This window comes from Diabrotica undecimpunctata, chromosome 8 (genome assembly GCF_040954645.1).
Source record: "Diabrotica undecimpunctata isolate CICGRU chromosome 8, icDiaUnde3, whole genome shotgun sequence".
Classification (NCBI taxonomy): Eukaryota; Metazoa; Arthropoda; class Insecta; order Coleoptera; family Chrysomelidae; genus Diabrotica; species Diabrotica undecimpunctata.
Genome location: NC_092810.1, coordinates 69,864,160 through 69,881,238, shown reverse-complemented (window position 1 = coordinate 69,881,238; position 17,079 = coordinate 69,864,160). Strand labels below are relative to the sequence as shown.

Below are 17,079 nucleotides of genomic sequence, written 5' to 3'. Positions count from 1 at the left end.
AAAAATGTTACAAGAAATGTTATATGTGTTACAAGAAATATTAATAATACAAGCCATGTGTAGTATAATTTAGTTTTCTTAATGTTGTGACAAGAACGGGTCAGTATTTAAATAATTGTTTTGTCATTCTTATCAAGTTTTATGTGAATAAAAGCCTAATTCTGCAAAAGACATTTTACTACAATTTTATTCGCATAAATTTACAATGGGGAAGTACTTTAGACCAGATAAACTAGAGGCTGGTCCAAACTGTCAAACTTCCACCAAAGAATTCAAACATTAGTAAGTATATAACATTCAAGAATTTTTAGAAAGCAATGAATCTAAAGATAAATCCCTAGAAGGTAAAGATAAGTACATGCTTTTAAAAAATTAATCTACGATTACATAAGCGAAGCAATCAATCTGGAAAACCAATTGCTTTTTTCACACATACCCTCACAGATTCTGAATAAAAACATTATGCAATTGAAAAAAAAGCAAATGAGTTGAAGTATTTAAAAAAATGCAGACATTATCTGGTAGAAAAGCAATTCTAACCAATTACAGGTTAAATCACTATTTGGTTTATATAGAATGACGGTATATATCAAATCTAACAAGGAGAACTAGCTTTACTTCACAAGAATTTATTAATTATCTACACTCTAAAGGAATATATTCAAGTAGAACAACACCATATAATCATGAAGAAAATGGTTAAGTCGAAAAATACAATGAGTTATATGGAAATTGGTGAATCTAGCATAGAAAACCAAAAATTTAGAATTCACTTAATGGAAAACTGCTTTACCATGTGCTCTGCACTATATAAGAAGTTTACTGTTGAATTGTTATATTATTGAATCAAGATAATGATGAAGGTCCAAATAACACACTAGAGAATTCCACTACTAAATAAATACCAGATGAGACAGAAAATTTACCTGTTCAAAAACCTGATGATAATGATGAACCAAGATTGGAAAATTCAGATTTTCATTCTAGCTGTAAATCAGCTGGAGCTAAAAATAAACCAAAATAGTTGCAATATTTTGTTCAAAAATAGGGACGGGTGAATGTAGTATAATTTAGTGTTCTAAATGTTGTGACAGGAACTTGTCAGTATTTAAATACTTTTTTTGTAATTCTAATGTTAAATTAAAGCCTAATAAGCAACAGACAGCCATCAGACATTCTGAGTTTTTTGTAGTACTTTCATCCTAATGCAATAACACACACTATCAGTGGTCAGTGAAAACTCTTACAGTCTGGCGTTCTACTCACAGAAAGAGAGAACTCAAGGACCCTGCTAAGTTGGAAACAGAACAATTAAATGATTTAGTTCTAGAAAGAAGTTTATATACATTTATACTCATACTATATGTTATATATTTATATGATAATACTTTTATTCTTATAATCAGAATCATAATATGAGTTCCAGAAAAATATTCTGGTTATCAACAAAATTATGATTTTGATTAGATTAGCAAAATATTGCTTCTTGCAAAAAGAAAACCCAAGAATGAGGAATAACCGAATGATAGCAAATAGAAAAAACGAACAAAAAAAAAGAACAATGGATAAGGTAAATAATTTATTTCTAAGGTATGCTTAAAGTTTTCACCCAGAATGTAAGCTTTGCTAAAACCTGATATAGTAACTTTATTTGCTCAGTATAAACTCCAAACAACAGAGGATAATAATGTTTTTATGCCTGAAATGACAAACACAATTACAATCAACAGATTTTTTCACCAGTATGTCATCTTAAGATCAGACATCCCATCCCTGTCATCAACAGAATAGGAAAGATCCCTGTCAACACATTCAAATTTATTTATTCATAACTCTGAACGCCTTACCGCTGTCTATGTGGATGCAGGCTAATATACGGGACAAGCTGATTAAGTGTTACAACTTAGTGGTTAAGTACACAGTATTTTAAGATAATAAAATTAAATAATGTGAAATAAAAATATATTATGTACACAAACACATGCATGTACACATACATATATATATATATATATATATATATATATATATATATATATATATATATATATATATATATATATATATATATATATATATATATATATATATATATATATATATATATATATATATATATATATATAATTAAAGATGTAATGACATTTTAAAACCTATAAACCCAACAGTTAGTTCTATGATTCTAAAATCCAGCACAAACAATAAAGATGGAAAAATAACATAACAAAAATAAAAAAATATGTAAAGTATTACCTAGTTACAATAAAAACATGAAGTATTTTACACAGTTAAGTTTCCAAACTCTATGGTACCAGTAACTCTTCTACTAATATTTATATATTTATTGAGGGACATAATAAATACATTTAGATTTAGGTTGTTTAACAAAGATAAGTATCTATTCAGTGGGCTATTAGCACCATAGGTTGTTTTACAAAATGGAACATTAAAAGTACATAGATGAGGCAAACCAGGGTATTACAATATGGTACTCTAAGACCAATCTCACTCACAAGAGAGGGACAGATCCCTCCTCATACTTAAAGCAGGCAAGCTCATAGACCTCTCCATGATAGTGTAGTCATGGTCTGCTAATCTAATCCAACTTTGAAAGGCGCACACCTGTAGAAATTTATGCCGAACCCTCTCTAAGGTGATGCTTTTTAAGATAGTTGTTGAACCACCACCTACAAATAATTCAAATACTAAGCTAAGTAAGACTGGTTTTATAATATATAATTTTAGGTTAAATTTATAAACTAATTTTATAGTAAAAGGTCAGATATAATGTGAATAAGAATATAGGTCAGTGGTATAATAGTTCTTACCTGGTCCTGGTAAAAACAAACTCGGAACGGCTGTTCTCGTAATACCGCTATTTCCAACATTGACTATATCTTCCTCTTTAAAATGACTAGCGCATACACGAAAATTGTTATAAATAGTTTCTTTTGCAGCATTCTCTAATTAGGGCTCTTAACAGCATTCACCCATTTATCAAACATATCCATATAATGTCCTGGACTTAAAAAAGTAGTATCAAAGAATATAGACGCTTAAGCGTCTATATTCTTTGGTAGTATCCATGAAATCTGGAACACATCTTTTTTGTTCAGTTCTTCGTCTCTACATTGTTATTCCATGTAATGTGTTCGATTCCATAATAAAAAATCGTCGAAAATTGTACGATTTTGCACTATTTATACAAAAAATTTTAAATTATAAAATAAATTATAAAAAATAAAACAAATACAAATATGGCGCCGTATTTGTCTAAACTCAACTTTGACTTGATCACAGCACACTCACTCCGTGCAGGAACGAGACTAGCAGCGCCACCAAGCGAATGGGCGCCTAATCCGAACATGATTTGACCTTGGCTATCCCTGTTACCAATCTAGGTGTAATTTATCTATGCCATTTGTCAGCGTTTTATTCTATATCGAATGCAGTCATTCGTTTTATAGATTTCTGTCAATGAGATGTCAACTTATTTTTTGTTCTTTAAAATGTGAAAAATTAACCAAAACTGTCCAAATTCTTTACCCAACTGACGATGTGTGTCCAATCCGTGACCTTTCAGACGGTATAATTATTTTCACTAAATTCGATCAATGAGCTGCCAACCTCCCAGAGCTCGTTTAGACGTATTACAAATCGTGAATAATTCAGATAAAGACTAAAATGCATTTTTAAATTAATGTGTTTTTTCAATAAGTAAAACTTGTGTTATTACGGAAGGTAGAAATAAAAAATGTCAAATTAGAATTAATAAGTTAAGTTTTTATTTTGTTGAATTTAGGAACTAAGAGCTAGGACGTCTGCTTGGTGGAGGTCCAGGTGGTCCAGGACGTTTGCTTGGTGGAGGACCTGGTGGTCTAGGACGTCTGCTTGGTGGAGGACCGGGTGGTCCGGGACGTTTGCTTGGTGGAGGGCCTGGTGGTCTTGGGCGTCTACTTGGTGGAGGTCCGGGTGGTCCTGGACGCTTGCTTGGTGGAGGGCCTGGTGGTCTTGGACGTCTGCTTGGTGGAGGTCCGGGTGGTCCGGGACGTTTGCTTGGTGGAGGGCCTGGTGGTCTAGGACGTCTGCTTGGTGGAGGACCGGGTGGTCCGGGACGTTTGCTTGGTGGAGGGCCTGGTGGTCTAGGACGTCTGCTTGGTGGAGGACCGGGTGGTCCGGGACGTTTGCTTGGTGGAGGGCCTGGTGGTCTTGGGCGTCTACTTGGTGGAGGTCCGGGTGGTCCTGGACGCTTGCTTGGTGGAGGGCCTGGTGGTCTTGGACGTCTGCTTGGTGGAGGTCCGGGTGGTCCGGGACGTTTGCTTGGTGGAGGGCCTGGTGGTCTAGGACGTCTGCTTGGTGGAGGTCCGGGTGGTCCGGGACGTTTGCTTGGGGGAGGGCCTGGTGGTCTTGGGCGTCTGCTTGGTGGAGGTCCGGGTGGTCCTGGACGCTTGCTTGGTGGAGGGCCTGGTGGTCTCGGACGTCTGCTTGGTGGAGGTCCGGGTGGTCCGGGACGTTTGCTTGGTGGAGGGCCTGGTGGTCTAGGACGTCTGCTTGGTGGAGGTCCGGGTGGTCCGGGACGTTTACTTGGTGGGGGGCCTGGTGGTCTTGGGCGTCTGCTTGGTGGAGGTCCCGGTGGTCCTGGACGCTTGCTTGGTGGAGGGCCTGGTGGTCTTGGACGTCTACTTGGTGGAGGTCCGGGTGGTCCAGGACGTTTGCTTGGTGGAGGGCCTGGTGGTCTAGGACGTCTGCTTGGTGGAGGTCCGGGTGGTCCGGGCCGTTTGCTAGGTGGTGGTCCTGGTGGCCCGGGACGTTTGCTTGGTGGTGACTGTGTTGGTCTGGGACGTTTGCTAGGTCGGGACTCTGGTATGTCACTTGGACTTGGAGGCTCCGGTGGTCCTGGTGGTTTACTAGAGGGTGGTGGTGGTCCTGTTGGTTTTAAGTCTGTCAAGTGTGGAAATAATATTTTAATATCTTCAGAACCAGATAAAATACCGCCACTTAGATCATTGTTGACATCTGAAAAAAATTAGGTTCTACAATCAGTAAAAAACTACTTTAATATTATCCGAAAATTAATTAAAATAGAAATAATTTCAAACGTTTGTAACTTATACAAGACAATATATGAATAAAATATTTGTAATTATCTTAAAATAATATTAATGATTTCTTACCATTATCGCAACTGACACCAGCCCAAAGGACTAGCGCCACAATTAATATTTTTAACATAGTGTTTGTAGCACGTACAAACTGTATAAAGATTTAACTAGAAAAATCTGTATTTATAGGAAAATTCTTAATTTAATTATCAGAAAAAGATAAAATGCTGTTACAATACTTGTAATTAATTATACACTTAAAGATAATATAAATTATTCGAATTCCACAACCGTTTGAGAAGAAAATAGTGTGAAAAATATATTATAATTCCAATTTGTGTTGTTCGAAAAATTTGCTTATATCAGTTTTTGTATGCGGATGTGATTTATTTATTTTTTTTATTTTTGAATTTCTTTTTTTTTCTTTTGTTACAAATTTCTTGGTTATAAATAATTTAAAAAAACATATTATTTTGTAACGTTTATGTAGGCCTTTAAGAAAAACCTTATAATATCTAGCTTATATATGAAAACAAATGATGACAAAAAACTGAAGGAGTCAATAGCGAACTTTATACTGAAGGAATTAGAACTCCTATCCAATTAAGAAGTGCCGGGTAGATAGGAGAAAAAAAACGTTACTTTTAACAAACAGAATGATTTGTGGACGAAAAAAAAAAAAATATATATATATATATATATATATATATATATATATATATATATGTATATATATATATATATATATATATATATATAAATATATATATATATATATATATATATATTCTTAAATTTACTATTTCGTTGTGGGTAATATTATATTCAACAACGATGCCAATACCTACCCATATACATTTTCATGTACATAATGGCAGTGAGTAAACGGTAAAACCCTGAACTAAATATATATAATATTTTCACTGTACCATCATTTTAGACTCAAACATTTTCTGGAATAAACTTAGATAACTCAGTAAGGGATAAAAAGAGAAAGCGGATATTTTAATATACCAACACGGTATCAAAACTCTAATCAATGAGATGGTTAAAATTCTTGTAACAAGTACAGGAAAAAATTGATTAAGGTCTTGTAAAGTAGCGTCGATATACAGATGCTACTTTGCAAGACGATGCTAAATTAATGGTAAAAGCATATTGTATCGATGCGAAAATGGTAGTAGGATGTATATATGTATATATATATATATATATATATATATATATATATATATATATATATATATATATATATTCTGCTATCATTTTTAACTCTTTTCACGGTGCAGTAATTTAGCATCACCAAGAAATGGTCATATATCATTTTTTATTTATAAGTCGTGAATGTCATTTAGTGTATCTTTTTAGGCTTGGCATCGTTAACGGTTTTTTAATATTCCGATTTTTTTATATATTAAATGTTTTACTTCAAACATACATTTTAATCTCAGGATGTGAAATCTTTGTATTTCGTATCATTTTAACATCAAAGATGTACTATGTAAATATTTTTTAACTAAAACAGTATCGGTTTGAGTTAAGCTCAGAACGACATTGAAATTACCTGCCGGCTAGTTAGGAGTCAACAGGTTTATCTTCGTTCAGTTGAGTATTTACCTAGATATATTTTTCCCAGAGAATTGTGTCGGGAAATATTTTTATTTCCCTATACATTGGAAATTTTTTAATTTACGATCTATTTAATCGAAGCTATCAGTGATTAGTTTGAGATAAATATTATGTTTTTTTTTTTTTTATTAAGCCACCATTATTGGTTGTGATTGTGATAAAAATCACATTTTTAATTAATTAATATTTGAGGTTTTGAGATATCGTTCTCAAAAAACGTTTTTTGTACAAAATGTGTATACACATTTTCACATAATTTGTACAATAAACAAGGTTAAATAGTGGAAATCAAAACATTAAATATTGGTTAATTAAAAATGTAATTTTCATCTCAATTATGATCAATAATTGTGGCTTAATCACATAAAAAATAATATTTAACTTAACCATGCCACAAGAAAATGGTTCACAGAACCTCGCTAAATAAACTCCTAGACAAAATTAACGCACCACTTTAATTAATCTAAATATTTACAATATGAACACAAAATAAAACTAAGTTACATTGAAATAATAATAAACACCTACAAATAAGTCCAACATGACTTTATCATGACCTTAATTTGGCTTATTGTTTCTTTAAAAATGTTTTGTCGGAAATGCGTAAATAAGCTAGCATAACTCCAAATGGCAAAAAGAAAAAATCAGTAAAGTAACACAATAAAATGCATCTGGGTCAACACTAATACTGTGTAGACCCTCCTCTACTTCTTATGACTGCATTTGTGCGTCGAGGTATTCTTGATATCAAATGTTCAACAAAATCTTGTAGAATATTCTCCCATTCTTCAATAACGGCCTCAATAAGTTGGTTGTGATTGGCAATAGAGGGTCTACGACTTCTAATCTTTTTTTTGAGATAATGCCGTGGATGCTCTATGGGATTCATGTCCGGACTGTTAGGTGGCCACTCTAATAATGGAATATCAACATCATTTCGGTAGCCAATAACCTGTCGAGCCACATGAGGACGAGCGTTGTCCTGCATGAATAAAAAATTAGGTCCAAGTAACGGAGCTAAAGGCATTACAGGTTCGACAATAATGTTGTCTAAATATTAATGGGCCTTCATAGACCTCTCGTAGGGGACCAACTACGTACTACGTACGAGCTTCAAAACAAATTCTCCTCCCCCCCCAAACATTTTAGAGCCACCACCAAAAGGTACTTTAGGAGAGACCTCTAACCTGGCTGGCAAACCTTTCTCCTCGCCTTCGCCAGACACGCTTACGACCATCTGAATCTTTTAGGCTTACTTTAGTCTCATCGGAGAAAAGAACTCGTTTTCTTATTATAAAAAATAGCTTATTTTCTAGGTTTTAGTTTAATTATCAAACCTCGCTAACATATGAGGAAGTTTAAAAAAAGAATTTTCATTATACTGCTTTGTTTCATTTTTTATATTTTTTTATATTTTTTAATTTTATTTTTATTTTATTTTAATTTTAGAAATATCTAAATAATAATTTAATATCTAATAGTTTTGATGTAAACAGATCAGCTAGTCAAAGGATATACAATGCAACCTTCCACAGCATTAGACTAGGATGGCCTAGATTTCAAGCTACTGTTAGTACTGTTACAACTGTGAATTTGTGCGCCTAAGTACCTATCTAATATTTTTCTTACTTTTTTTATAATAAAATAATAAATAAAATGATTGCATACACATCAGATCAGATTTAAGAATCACAAATTGTATGTTCTATATATAATATACACGAAGATAATATAACAATGATATAGAATGATATAGGACGAGAAAGAACATGTGAGCAAAACGCGTATTTACCAAACATATGTTCTATGTTAATTCCATTGGAATATATTAGTATTAATCGCATCCCAATATCCAAAGCAAAGAAATATTTTACAATTTTTATTATCACTAATAATTGTTACATTTTCTAGATACCAATAAATTTTACTATAACCTTTTTCTGTGATTAGAATCTAAAGAATATTTCTGGGTGAAAAATTATAATTCATCACTAAATGTCCTTAAAATGTCCTTAAAATGTTTCAATACTTAATAAAAAATTACTAGGATTGACTAATCTATGAAAATGACTGACAATTGGAGATCAATTTGTGACTTTTCGAGTGGTATATTTCAGAAATACTAGCTCTAACATGGTGATTTAGCAAAACGCGGGAAGGCGCTGTTTTCCTGGTAAATTTAAAATTTTTAATGCGATAAGGAACTGTAATTCTGGTATTTTAAAATTTTTATTGGACTGCGCGTGCGTGCTGAAGTTATTAATTATGTTCACGACAAAAACAAAATGTTCAATATATGTGACCATTTGTCAGCGTTTTATTCTATATCGAATGCAGTCATTCGTTTTATAGATTTCTGTCAATGAGATGTCAACTTATTTTTTGTTCTTTAAAATGTGAAAAATTAACCAAAACTGTCCAAATTCTTTACCCAACTGACGATGTGTGTCCAATCCGTGACCTTTCAGACGGTATAATTATTTTCACTAAATTCGATCAATGAGCTGCCAACCTCCCAGAGCTCGTTTAGACGTATTACAAATCGTGAATAATTCAGATAAAGACTAAAATGCATTTTTAAATTAATGTGTTTTTTCAATAAGTAAAACTTGTGTTATTACGGAAGGTAGAAATAAAAAATGTCAAATTAGAATTAATAAGTTAAGTTTTTATTTTGTTGAATTTAGGAACTAAGAGCTAGGACGTCTGCTTGGTGGAGGTCCAGGTGGTCCAGGACGTTTGCTTGGTGGAGGACCTGGTGGTCTAGGACGTCTGCTTGGTGGAGGACCGGGTGGTCCGGGACGTTTGCTTGGTGGAGGGCCTGGTGGTCTTGGGCGTCTACTTGGTGGAGGTCCGGGTGGTCCTGGACGCTTGCTTGGTGGAGGGCCTGGTGGTCTTGGACGTCTGCTTGGTGGAGGTCCGGGTGGACCGGGACGTTTGCTTGGTGGAGGGCCTGGTGGTCTAGGACGTCTGCTTGGTGGAGGACCGGGTGGTCCGGGACGTTTGCTTGGTGGAGGGCCTGGTGGTCTAGGACGTCTGCTTGGTGGAGGACCGGGTGGTCCGGGACGTTTGCTTGGTGGAGGGCCTGGTGGTCTTGGGCGTCTACTTGGTGGAGGTCCGGGTGGTCCTGGACGCTTGCTTGGTGGAGGGCCTGGTGGTCTTGGACGTCTGCTTGGTGGAGGTCCGGGTGGTCCGGGACGTTTGCTTGGTGGAGGGCCTGGTGGTCTAGGACGTCTGCTTGGTGGAGGTCCGGGTGGTCCGGGACGTTTGCTTGGGGGAGGGCCTGGTGGTCTTGGGCGTCTGCTTGGTGGAGGTCCGGGTGGTCCTGGACGCTTGCTTGGTGGAGGGCCTGGTGGTCTCGGACGTCTGCTTGGTGGAGGTCCGGGTGGTCCGGGACGTTTGCTTGGTGGAGGGCCTGGTGGTCTAGGACGTCTGCTTGGTGGAGGTCCGGGTGGTCCGGGACGTTTACTTGGTGGGGGGCCTGGTGGTCTTGGGCGTCTGCTTGGTGGAGGTCCCGGTGGTCCTGGACGCTTGCTTGGTGGAGGGCCTGGTGGTCTTGGACGTCTACTTGGTGGAGGTCCGGGTGGTCCAGGACGTTTGCTTGGTGGAGGGCCTGGTGGTCTAGGACGTCTGCTTGGTGGAGGTCCGGGTGGTCCGGGCCGTTTGCTAGGTGGTGGTCCTGGTGGCCCGGGACGTTTGCTTGGTGGTGACTGTGTTGGTCTGGGACGTTTGCTAGGTCGGGACTCTGGTATGTCACTTGGACTTGGAGGCTCCGGTGGTCCTGGTGGTTTACTAGAGGGTGGTGGTGGTCCTGTTGGTTTTAAGTCTGTCAAGTGTGGAAATAATATTTTAATATCTTCAGAACCAGATAAAATACCGCCACTTAGATCATTGTTGACATCTGAAAAAAATTAGGTTCTACAATCAGTAAAAAACTACTTTAATATTATCCGAAAATTAATTAAAATAGAAATAATTTCAAACGTTTGTAACTTATACAAGACAATATATGAATAAAATATTTGTAATTATCTTAAAATAATATTAATGATTTCTTACCATTATCGCAACTGACACCAGCCCAAAGGACTAGCGCCACAATTAATATTTTTAACATAGTGTTTGTAGCACGTACAAACTGTATAAAGATTTAACTAGAAAAATCTGTATTTATAGGAAAATTCTTGATTTAATTATCAGAAAAAGATAAAATGCTGTTACAATACTTGTAATTAATTATACACTTAAAGATAATATAAATTATTCGAATTCCACAACCGTTTGAGAAGAAAATAGTGTGAAAAATATATTATAATTCCAATTTGTGTTGTTCGAAAAATTTGCTTATATCAGTTTTTGTATGCGGATGTGATTTATTTATTTTTTTTATTTTTGAATTTCTTTTTTTTTCTTTTGTTACAAATTTCTTGGTTATAAATAATTTAAAAAAACATATTATTTTGTAACGTTTATGTAGGCCTTTAAGAAAAACCTTATAATATCTAGCTTATATATGAAAACAAATGATGACAAAAAACTGAAGGAGTCAATAGCGAACTTTATACTGAAGGAATTAGAACTCCTATCCAATTAAGAAGTGCCGGGTAGATAGGAGAAAAAAAACGTTACTTTTAACAAACAGAATGATTTGTGGACGAAAAAAAAAAAATATATATATATATATATATATATATATATATGTATATATATATATAAATATATATATATATATATATATATATATATATATATATATATTCTTAAATTTACTATTTCGTTGTGGGTAATATTATATTCAACAACGATGCCAATACCTACCCATATACATTTTCATGTACATAATGGCAGTGAGTAAACGGTAAAACCCTGAACTAAATATATATAATATTTTCACTGTACCATCATTTTAGACTCAAACATTTTCTGGAATAAACTTAGATAACTCAGTAAGGGATAAAAAGAGAAAGCGGATATTTTAATATACCAACACGGTATCAAAACTCTAATCAATGAGATGGTTAAAATTCTTGTAACAAGTACAGGAAAAAAATTGATTAAGGTCTTGTAAAGTAGCGTCGATATACAGATGCTACTTTGCAAGACGATGCTAAATTGATGGTAAAAGCATATTGTATCGATGCGAAAATGGTAGTAGGATGTATATATGTATATATATATATATATATATATATATATATATATATATATATATATATATATATATATTCTGCTATCATTTTTAACTCTTTTCACGGTGCAGTAATTTAGCATCACCAAGAAATGGTCATATATCATTTTTTATTTATAAGTCGTGAATGTCATTTAGTGTATCTTTTTAGGCTTGGCATCGTTAACGGTTTTTTAATATTCCGATTTTTTTATATATTAAATGTTTTACTTCAAACATACATTTTAATCTCAGGATGTGAAATCTTTGTATTTCGTATCATTTTAACATCAAAGATGTACTATGTAAATATTTTTAAACTAAAACAGTATCGGTTTGAGTTAAGCTCAGAACGACATTGAAATTACCTGCCGGCTAGTTAGGAGTCAACAGGTTTATCTTCGTTCAGTTGAGTATTTACCTAGATATATTTTTCCCAGAGAATTGTGTCGGGAAATATTTTTATTTCCCTATACATTGGAAATTTTTTAATTTACGATCTATTTCATCGAAGCTATCAGTGATTAGTTTGAGATAAATATTATGTTTTTTTTTTTTTATTAAGCCACCATTATTGGTTGTGATTGTGATAAAAATCACATTTTTAATTAATTAATATTTGAGGTTTTGAGATATCGTTCTCAAAAAACGTTTTTTGTACAAAATGTGTATACACATTTTCACATAATTTGTACAATAAACAAGGTTAAATAGTGGAAATCAAAACATTAAATATTGGTTAATTAAAAATGTAATTTTCATCTCAATTATGATCAATAATTGTGGCTTAATCACATAAAAAATAATATTTAACTTAACCATGCCACAAGAAAATGGTTCACAGAACCTCGCTAAATATTGAAAAGATTGAAAAAATCTTATAGAGATATTTAAATTCTAAATAGTATAAGGGGCAGCTAATGAAAAAAAGCCGTGAAGACGTATAACTCATTTAGCTTTGTTTTTTTAAACAGTCTTAAAGAGTCTTAAAGAGTAAAAAAAAAATAAGTTTATTTTGAGAGATAGTAAATTAAAATACATAAACAACTGACTGAGATAATTGCAAAAACCCTAAGCCCTAAACTCTAAAAAACTATGTTTAGTAGTAGTAGTATTAATTTATAATTATGTTATTTTTGTTTTTTGCCTAACGACAGGTAATATAGCTACTTGGAGTTATGGCAATTAATGAGTTATTAAAGTGTGCTGAATATCTAGCAGATCGAAAAAATAGTTTATAATTTATTCACATTGTTTATCCCAGAGAGCGATTATTTAAACATCTGTACTTGTCCAAACAGTGACTCTACAAATATTTTGTAACTTGTAATTGATTCTTTGCTGCTTCTGTTTTAGGGGATATTAAAAAACTTCAACATATTATTAAATTTTTTATTAAAAACCAGTTTGAATAGGAGAATTTATAGCTTCTAAACATTTATACTAACTTTGGTATTTTTTATGTCACACGCTTATAAGTAATCTTAATGAAAAGCTGGAGAAAATAAAAACAGAACCTTGCATAACCAATATAAACTGAGATAGCATTTTATTTTTAAAATCATATTTCCATTGTTTATTAACATTAAGATCTAAAAATTGAAAGGATTTTAAATGAAGATTTACATTGTATGATCCAAGTTATGGGTGGCATATACAGTAAAGGAGTAAAAAGTTAAAACCCATTAAAATAATGGTATTCGTAAAATATTGCCACGGAAAAATGGAGATAAGAACTGTCGGTGCTTCTTTTTTTTAGATTGGAACTTTAAATTGAAGCGCGCTTGCAAAAGTTTTAATATCTCGGCTTCTGTGGCACGTAAAATCTTCATTTTTTACTGAGGTAGCTCAACCAAATAATAAGAATTGTGCTATTACCTATACTATTGTATTATATTATACCTTCTTGGACACTCACTTGTCTTTTAGTACGCCGCTAAAAATGTGGACAAACTTTCCAGTTAGTGTGATTCCTTTGTTTTTTTTCTTTTCTCAAAAACTTGAGAATGTTGGGAGTACGAAAGTGGAAAGCCAAGGCGAAGAATAGGAAAGAATGGAGACTTATCTTGGAGCATGCCAAGACCCACCATGGTTTGTAGAGGCAATGATGATGGTGATTTCCTTTATTCTAGGATTCGTTGCTAAAAGTATTGGAGGCAGGTCCAATGTCTAAAGCCCATACCTGGTAGGCCGGGTAATTTTTTCTCAGAGTCTTCTTCCCAAATACCGATTGTCTTTTAGGTCTTTCGTCCTCCTTCAGGACCATTAGGTAGAACTTAATCTACTACATCCGCTGTTGATCTTCGTGACTTTATAATTCTTATAATTGATATTTATTTACTGGTTACATCTTGTTTAATTAATTATAACGCATAATAAAAAATTTAATGTTAATCAAAAGTTAATTAAAATTTTATCTTCTCATTTATGTGGTATTTCTTTCATTCGATTTTGAAAAAAGTATCACATGTAAAGAACTATCATACAATATTGTTTTTTGTCGGTAATAATGCAAAAATAGTTTAAATGTTACTTGAAATGTCTTGTTGTCAAAAAATATTACTGGTATCATTAATCTTTTATTTTTCAGCTTGATGGAAGAATTTATCCTTCAAAATTCGCCTATTCTCCTGGAGGGGTTGGTAGAAATATGTGTGAAGCTATGGACAAACTGGGCTATTCACCCAATTTTTTAACCATGATTGGAAACGACTTTCAGGGAGTTCAAATAAAATCTTCGATTCCAAATACCAGTAAACATTGCACTAAAATAAGTCAAACGAAGAATACTGCTCAATGTATCATAGTGTTTGACAATAAAGGGAGCTGTAAAATGTTAATGGGTGATATGAGCATACACAAAGAAATTACGCCACAAGTGGTAAGTATTTAATAAAAGGACCATTAATTTGATATTATTATGTCGTGGTATTCGACTGAACCTCACATAAATTTTATTACGCAATTTCTAGATTAAACGTTCTTACTGAGACACTGTCCAATATAGTTACCAGTTTTCTAGATGCTAAAGTTAAAACATCACTTTTTATAATTTAAAGACTATAGATTAATCTTTGAATACAGGAACAAGAGATTTCTATTCTAATATAGAATTGCCTGGGTTTATTTTTGATTGATTCTATCGATTGATCTTTTCTAGTAGTAATTAGTGCTAGTATGAATAATTTGAATAAATGACATTAGTTAACGGCTAGCAAGAAGTTTGTAAAACTAGATATGGTGTAGTATTATAAAAAAATATATTTTAATATATATTAATTTATTATTAAAACCCATTGAGCTATCTGTTAGCTCTTCAAATTGTCACTCTATCTAACCTAATCTTAGTAGTTCAAATAAAGTTCGTTGCAGGAACATCTTATTCACGGTGCAAAATTGCAGGCTGTTACCTTGGAATGTTTAAGGGAGTGTACAGAAAATCTTTCGTTTTCGTAATAATGAAAATAATATAATCGGTACTTTTCTTGAACTCGGCGCGCCAGCTCTGTTAGACACCAGATTTAGTAAAACACAAGTTTAGTTTCAATAAAAATAAATTCGAAATAAATAAAATAATTTTTTGTGGCGTGATGTCTATAACCCTTCTAAACTTTGTAAACTGGTCTTGGATGATTGTAAAGAAGATCCCCTCCCCTATATAGATTTTGGGCATGGTCCCACCAAATTAATTGAGAGAGTGTGTTAAGGCTTTTTAACAGTGGATGGTTGCATCTTTCCTGTTGGTTGCATCTGCGACGGTTTCCACAAAAGACATTTTCTTACAGTATCTAAGATGGTGTGTTCTTTTTTTTTTAACATAATCAGACCGCTAGGTTCTTTTGCGCTATACAGTAAATGGTTGTACAATCCCTAAATGGCCTGCTGCTGTGTGGTTTCTATTCGGTTCCTATTCAGTTTCTATTCGGGTTAGGTCTCTTTTCGGTTCCTATTCTGGTTCCATTTGGGTTTAATTTCTATTCGGTTCTTATTCGGTTTGGTTATTATTCGGTTTCTATCCTATTTCTATTCTGGTTCGGTTAGTTTTCAGTTCTGCGCGATCTCAAAAAAAAAATGGGTTACTTACGGTAATATAGGGGCTAATTTAATTCATCTTTGGACAGGCAATATATCCACATACAAGTCTGTATCTGTCGTTGCTAGATGAAGCGGCATTTTATTTTTGACCGGAATCCAATTTGTGATATGTAGCTTTATTAGAAACCAGATTCAGAAAAACACAAGTTTAATCAAAATAAGAATATATTCGAAATAAATAACAAAATAAAATTAACTTCTAAATAATGTGTACCATATGTACACATATTTCCAAATATATAAAAATAAAATACCAATCCTGATGAATAAATGGGCGACTCAACTATCCACTCTTGGTACCTGCGAAAAATAAATTCGGGCAGTGCTACAAAAATTGAAACACAAGACGATGTATAGGTCAGTAACCAACAACAAAGAGAAAGACTAATTACTACTGTAACATCGGAAACCTTTTTTGGATGGTGCTAGAAAGGTCACCAATGGAGATACTGCGGACGGCAGGCAGATGGTTGGTGGAGAGCGAGTCGTGGGTTCGAAACTAGCTTTTGGAACCGGGGATGGATCAAACGGACGAAATAAATAAAGATAGGGCAGGATAAGAAATATTAGAAAAGATACAGAAATAAACAAAAAGATAGATGGGTAAAATTAGATAAAAAAAGATAAGATAAGATAGAAAAAGGGCGCCACTTAACTTTTTGTCACTTTAACAATTATATACAAATAAACTTGGTCAACACACTACATAAACAAATAATAAATATATTAGGTGGACTCCGTTCACCTACTTACCTACGAATCAGCTTGATCCTTCTCCTGGTCGAAGGTATGATACTAATTTAAAGTAATAAGCAAGTATTCAGAGGTATTATTTTATCAGGAAACTTATTAGCAGTCGAGCAAGAAAATTCATTGATAAAACAAAACAATATATTGAACAACACAATTATATAGGCGGCGGTATGTAAACAAGAAAAAAATGCACCGTCAATTAATGAATGGTTGTATACATATAGAAATAAACAGTATTATGATTAAGAAATACCTCTACAGATACAATATAATAAAATAATGCACAGTTTAGGTCATCAGCGCAGAGAGCCTGATAATTTTTAAGAAAATTCA

At 33.7% G+C, this 17,079-nt stretch overlaps 3 protein-coding genes across 3 annotated transcripts in view; 1 reads left to right on the top strand and 2 right to left on the bottom strand.

The window, feature by feature from the left end:
- LOC140447677 (uncharacterized) overlaps positions 1–17,079 on the top strand; it is a 665,708-nt gene that overhangs the window by 464,179 nt on the left and 184,450 nt on the right. The window contains exon 2 of the mRNA XM_072540472.1: positions 14,489–14,779. Coding sequence (XP_072396573.1) covers positions 14,549–14,779 — 231 coding nt within the window. The 5' untranslated portion in view covers positions 14,489–14,548. The remainder of the gene's footprint in view (positions 1–14,488; positions 14,780–17,079) is intronic.
- LOC140447675 (uncharacterized) lies at positions 3,763–5,330 on the bottom strand. The gene is made up of 2 exons (XM_072540470.1): positions 5,175–5,330; positions 3,763–5,016 (listed from the first exon to the last, which is right to left on the bottom strand). The coding sequence occupies exons 1-2, from the start codon at positions 5,230–5,232 to the stop codon at positions 3,806–3,808; spliced, it is 1,269 nt and encodes a 422-aa protein (XP_072396571.1). The 5' UTR covers positions 5,233–5,330; the 3' UTR covers positions 3,763–3,805.
- On the bottom strand, positions 9,379–10,912 carry LOC140447674 (uncharacterized). The gene is made up of 2 exons (XM_072540469.1): positions 10,791–10,912; positions 9,379–10,632 (listed from the first exon to the last, which is right to left on the bottom strand). Exons 1-2 carry the CDS (start codon positions 10,846–10,848, stop codon positions 9,422–9,424), a joined length of 1,269 nt encoding a protein of 422 aa, XP_072396570.1. The 5' UTR covers positions 10,849–10,912; the 3' UTR covers positions 9,379–9,421.

What these genes read in the sequence shown, in the direction of transcription:
- LOC140447675 (XM_072540470.1), bottom strand. Translation starts at nt 5,232, where the DNA reads ATGTTAAAAATATTAATTGTGGCGCTAGTCCTTTGGGCTGGTGTCAGT. An exon ending in TGGTGTCAGTTGCGATAATG is followed by an intron (nt 5,017 to 5,174) that starts GTAAGAAATCAT and finishes AATTTTTTTCAG; the next exon opens with ATGTCAACAATGATCTAAGT.
- LOC140447674 (XM_072540469.1), bottom strand. Translation starts at nt 10,848, where the DNA reads ATGTTAAAAATATTAATTGTGGCGCTAGTCCTTTGGGCTGGTGTCAGT. An exon ending in TGGTGTCAGTTGCGATAATG is followed by an intron (nt 10,633 to 10,790) that starts GTAAGAAATCAT and finishes AATTTTTTTCAG; the next exon opens with ATGTCAACAATGATCTAAGT.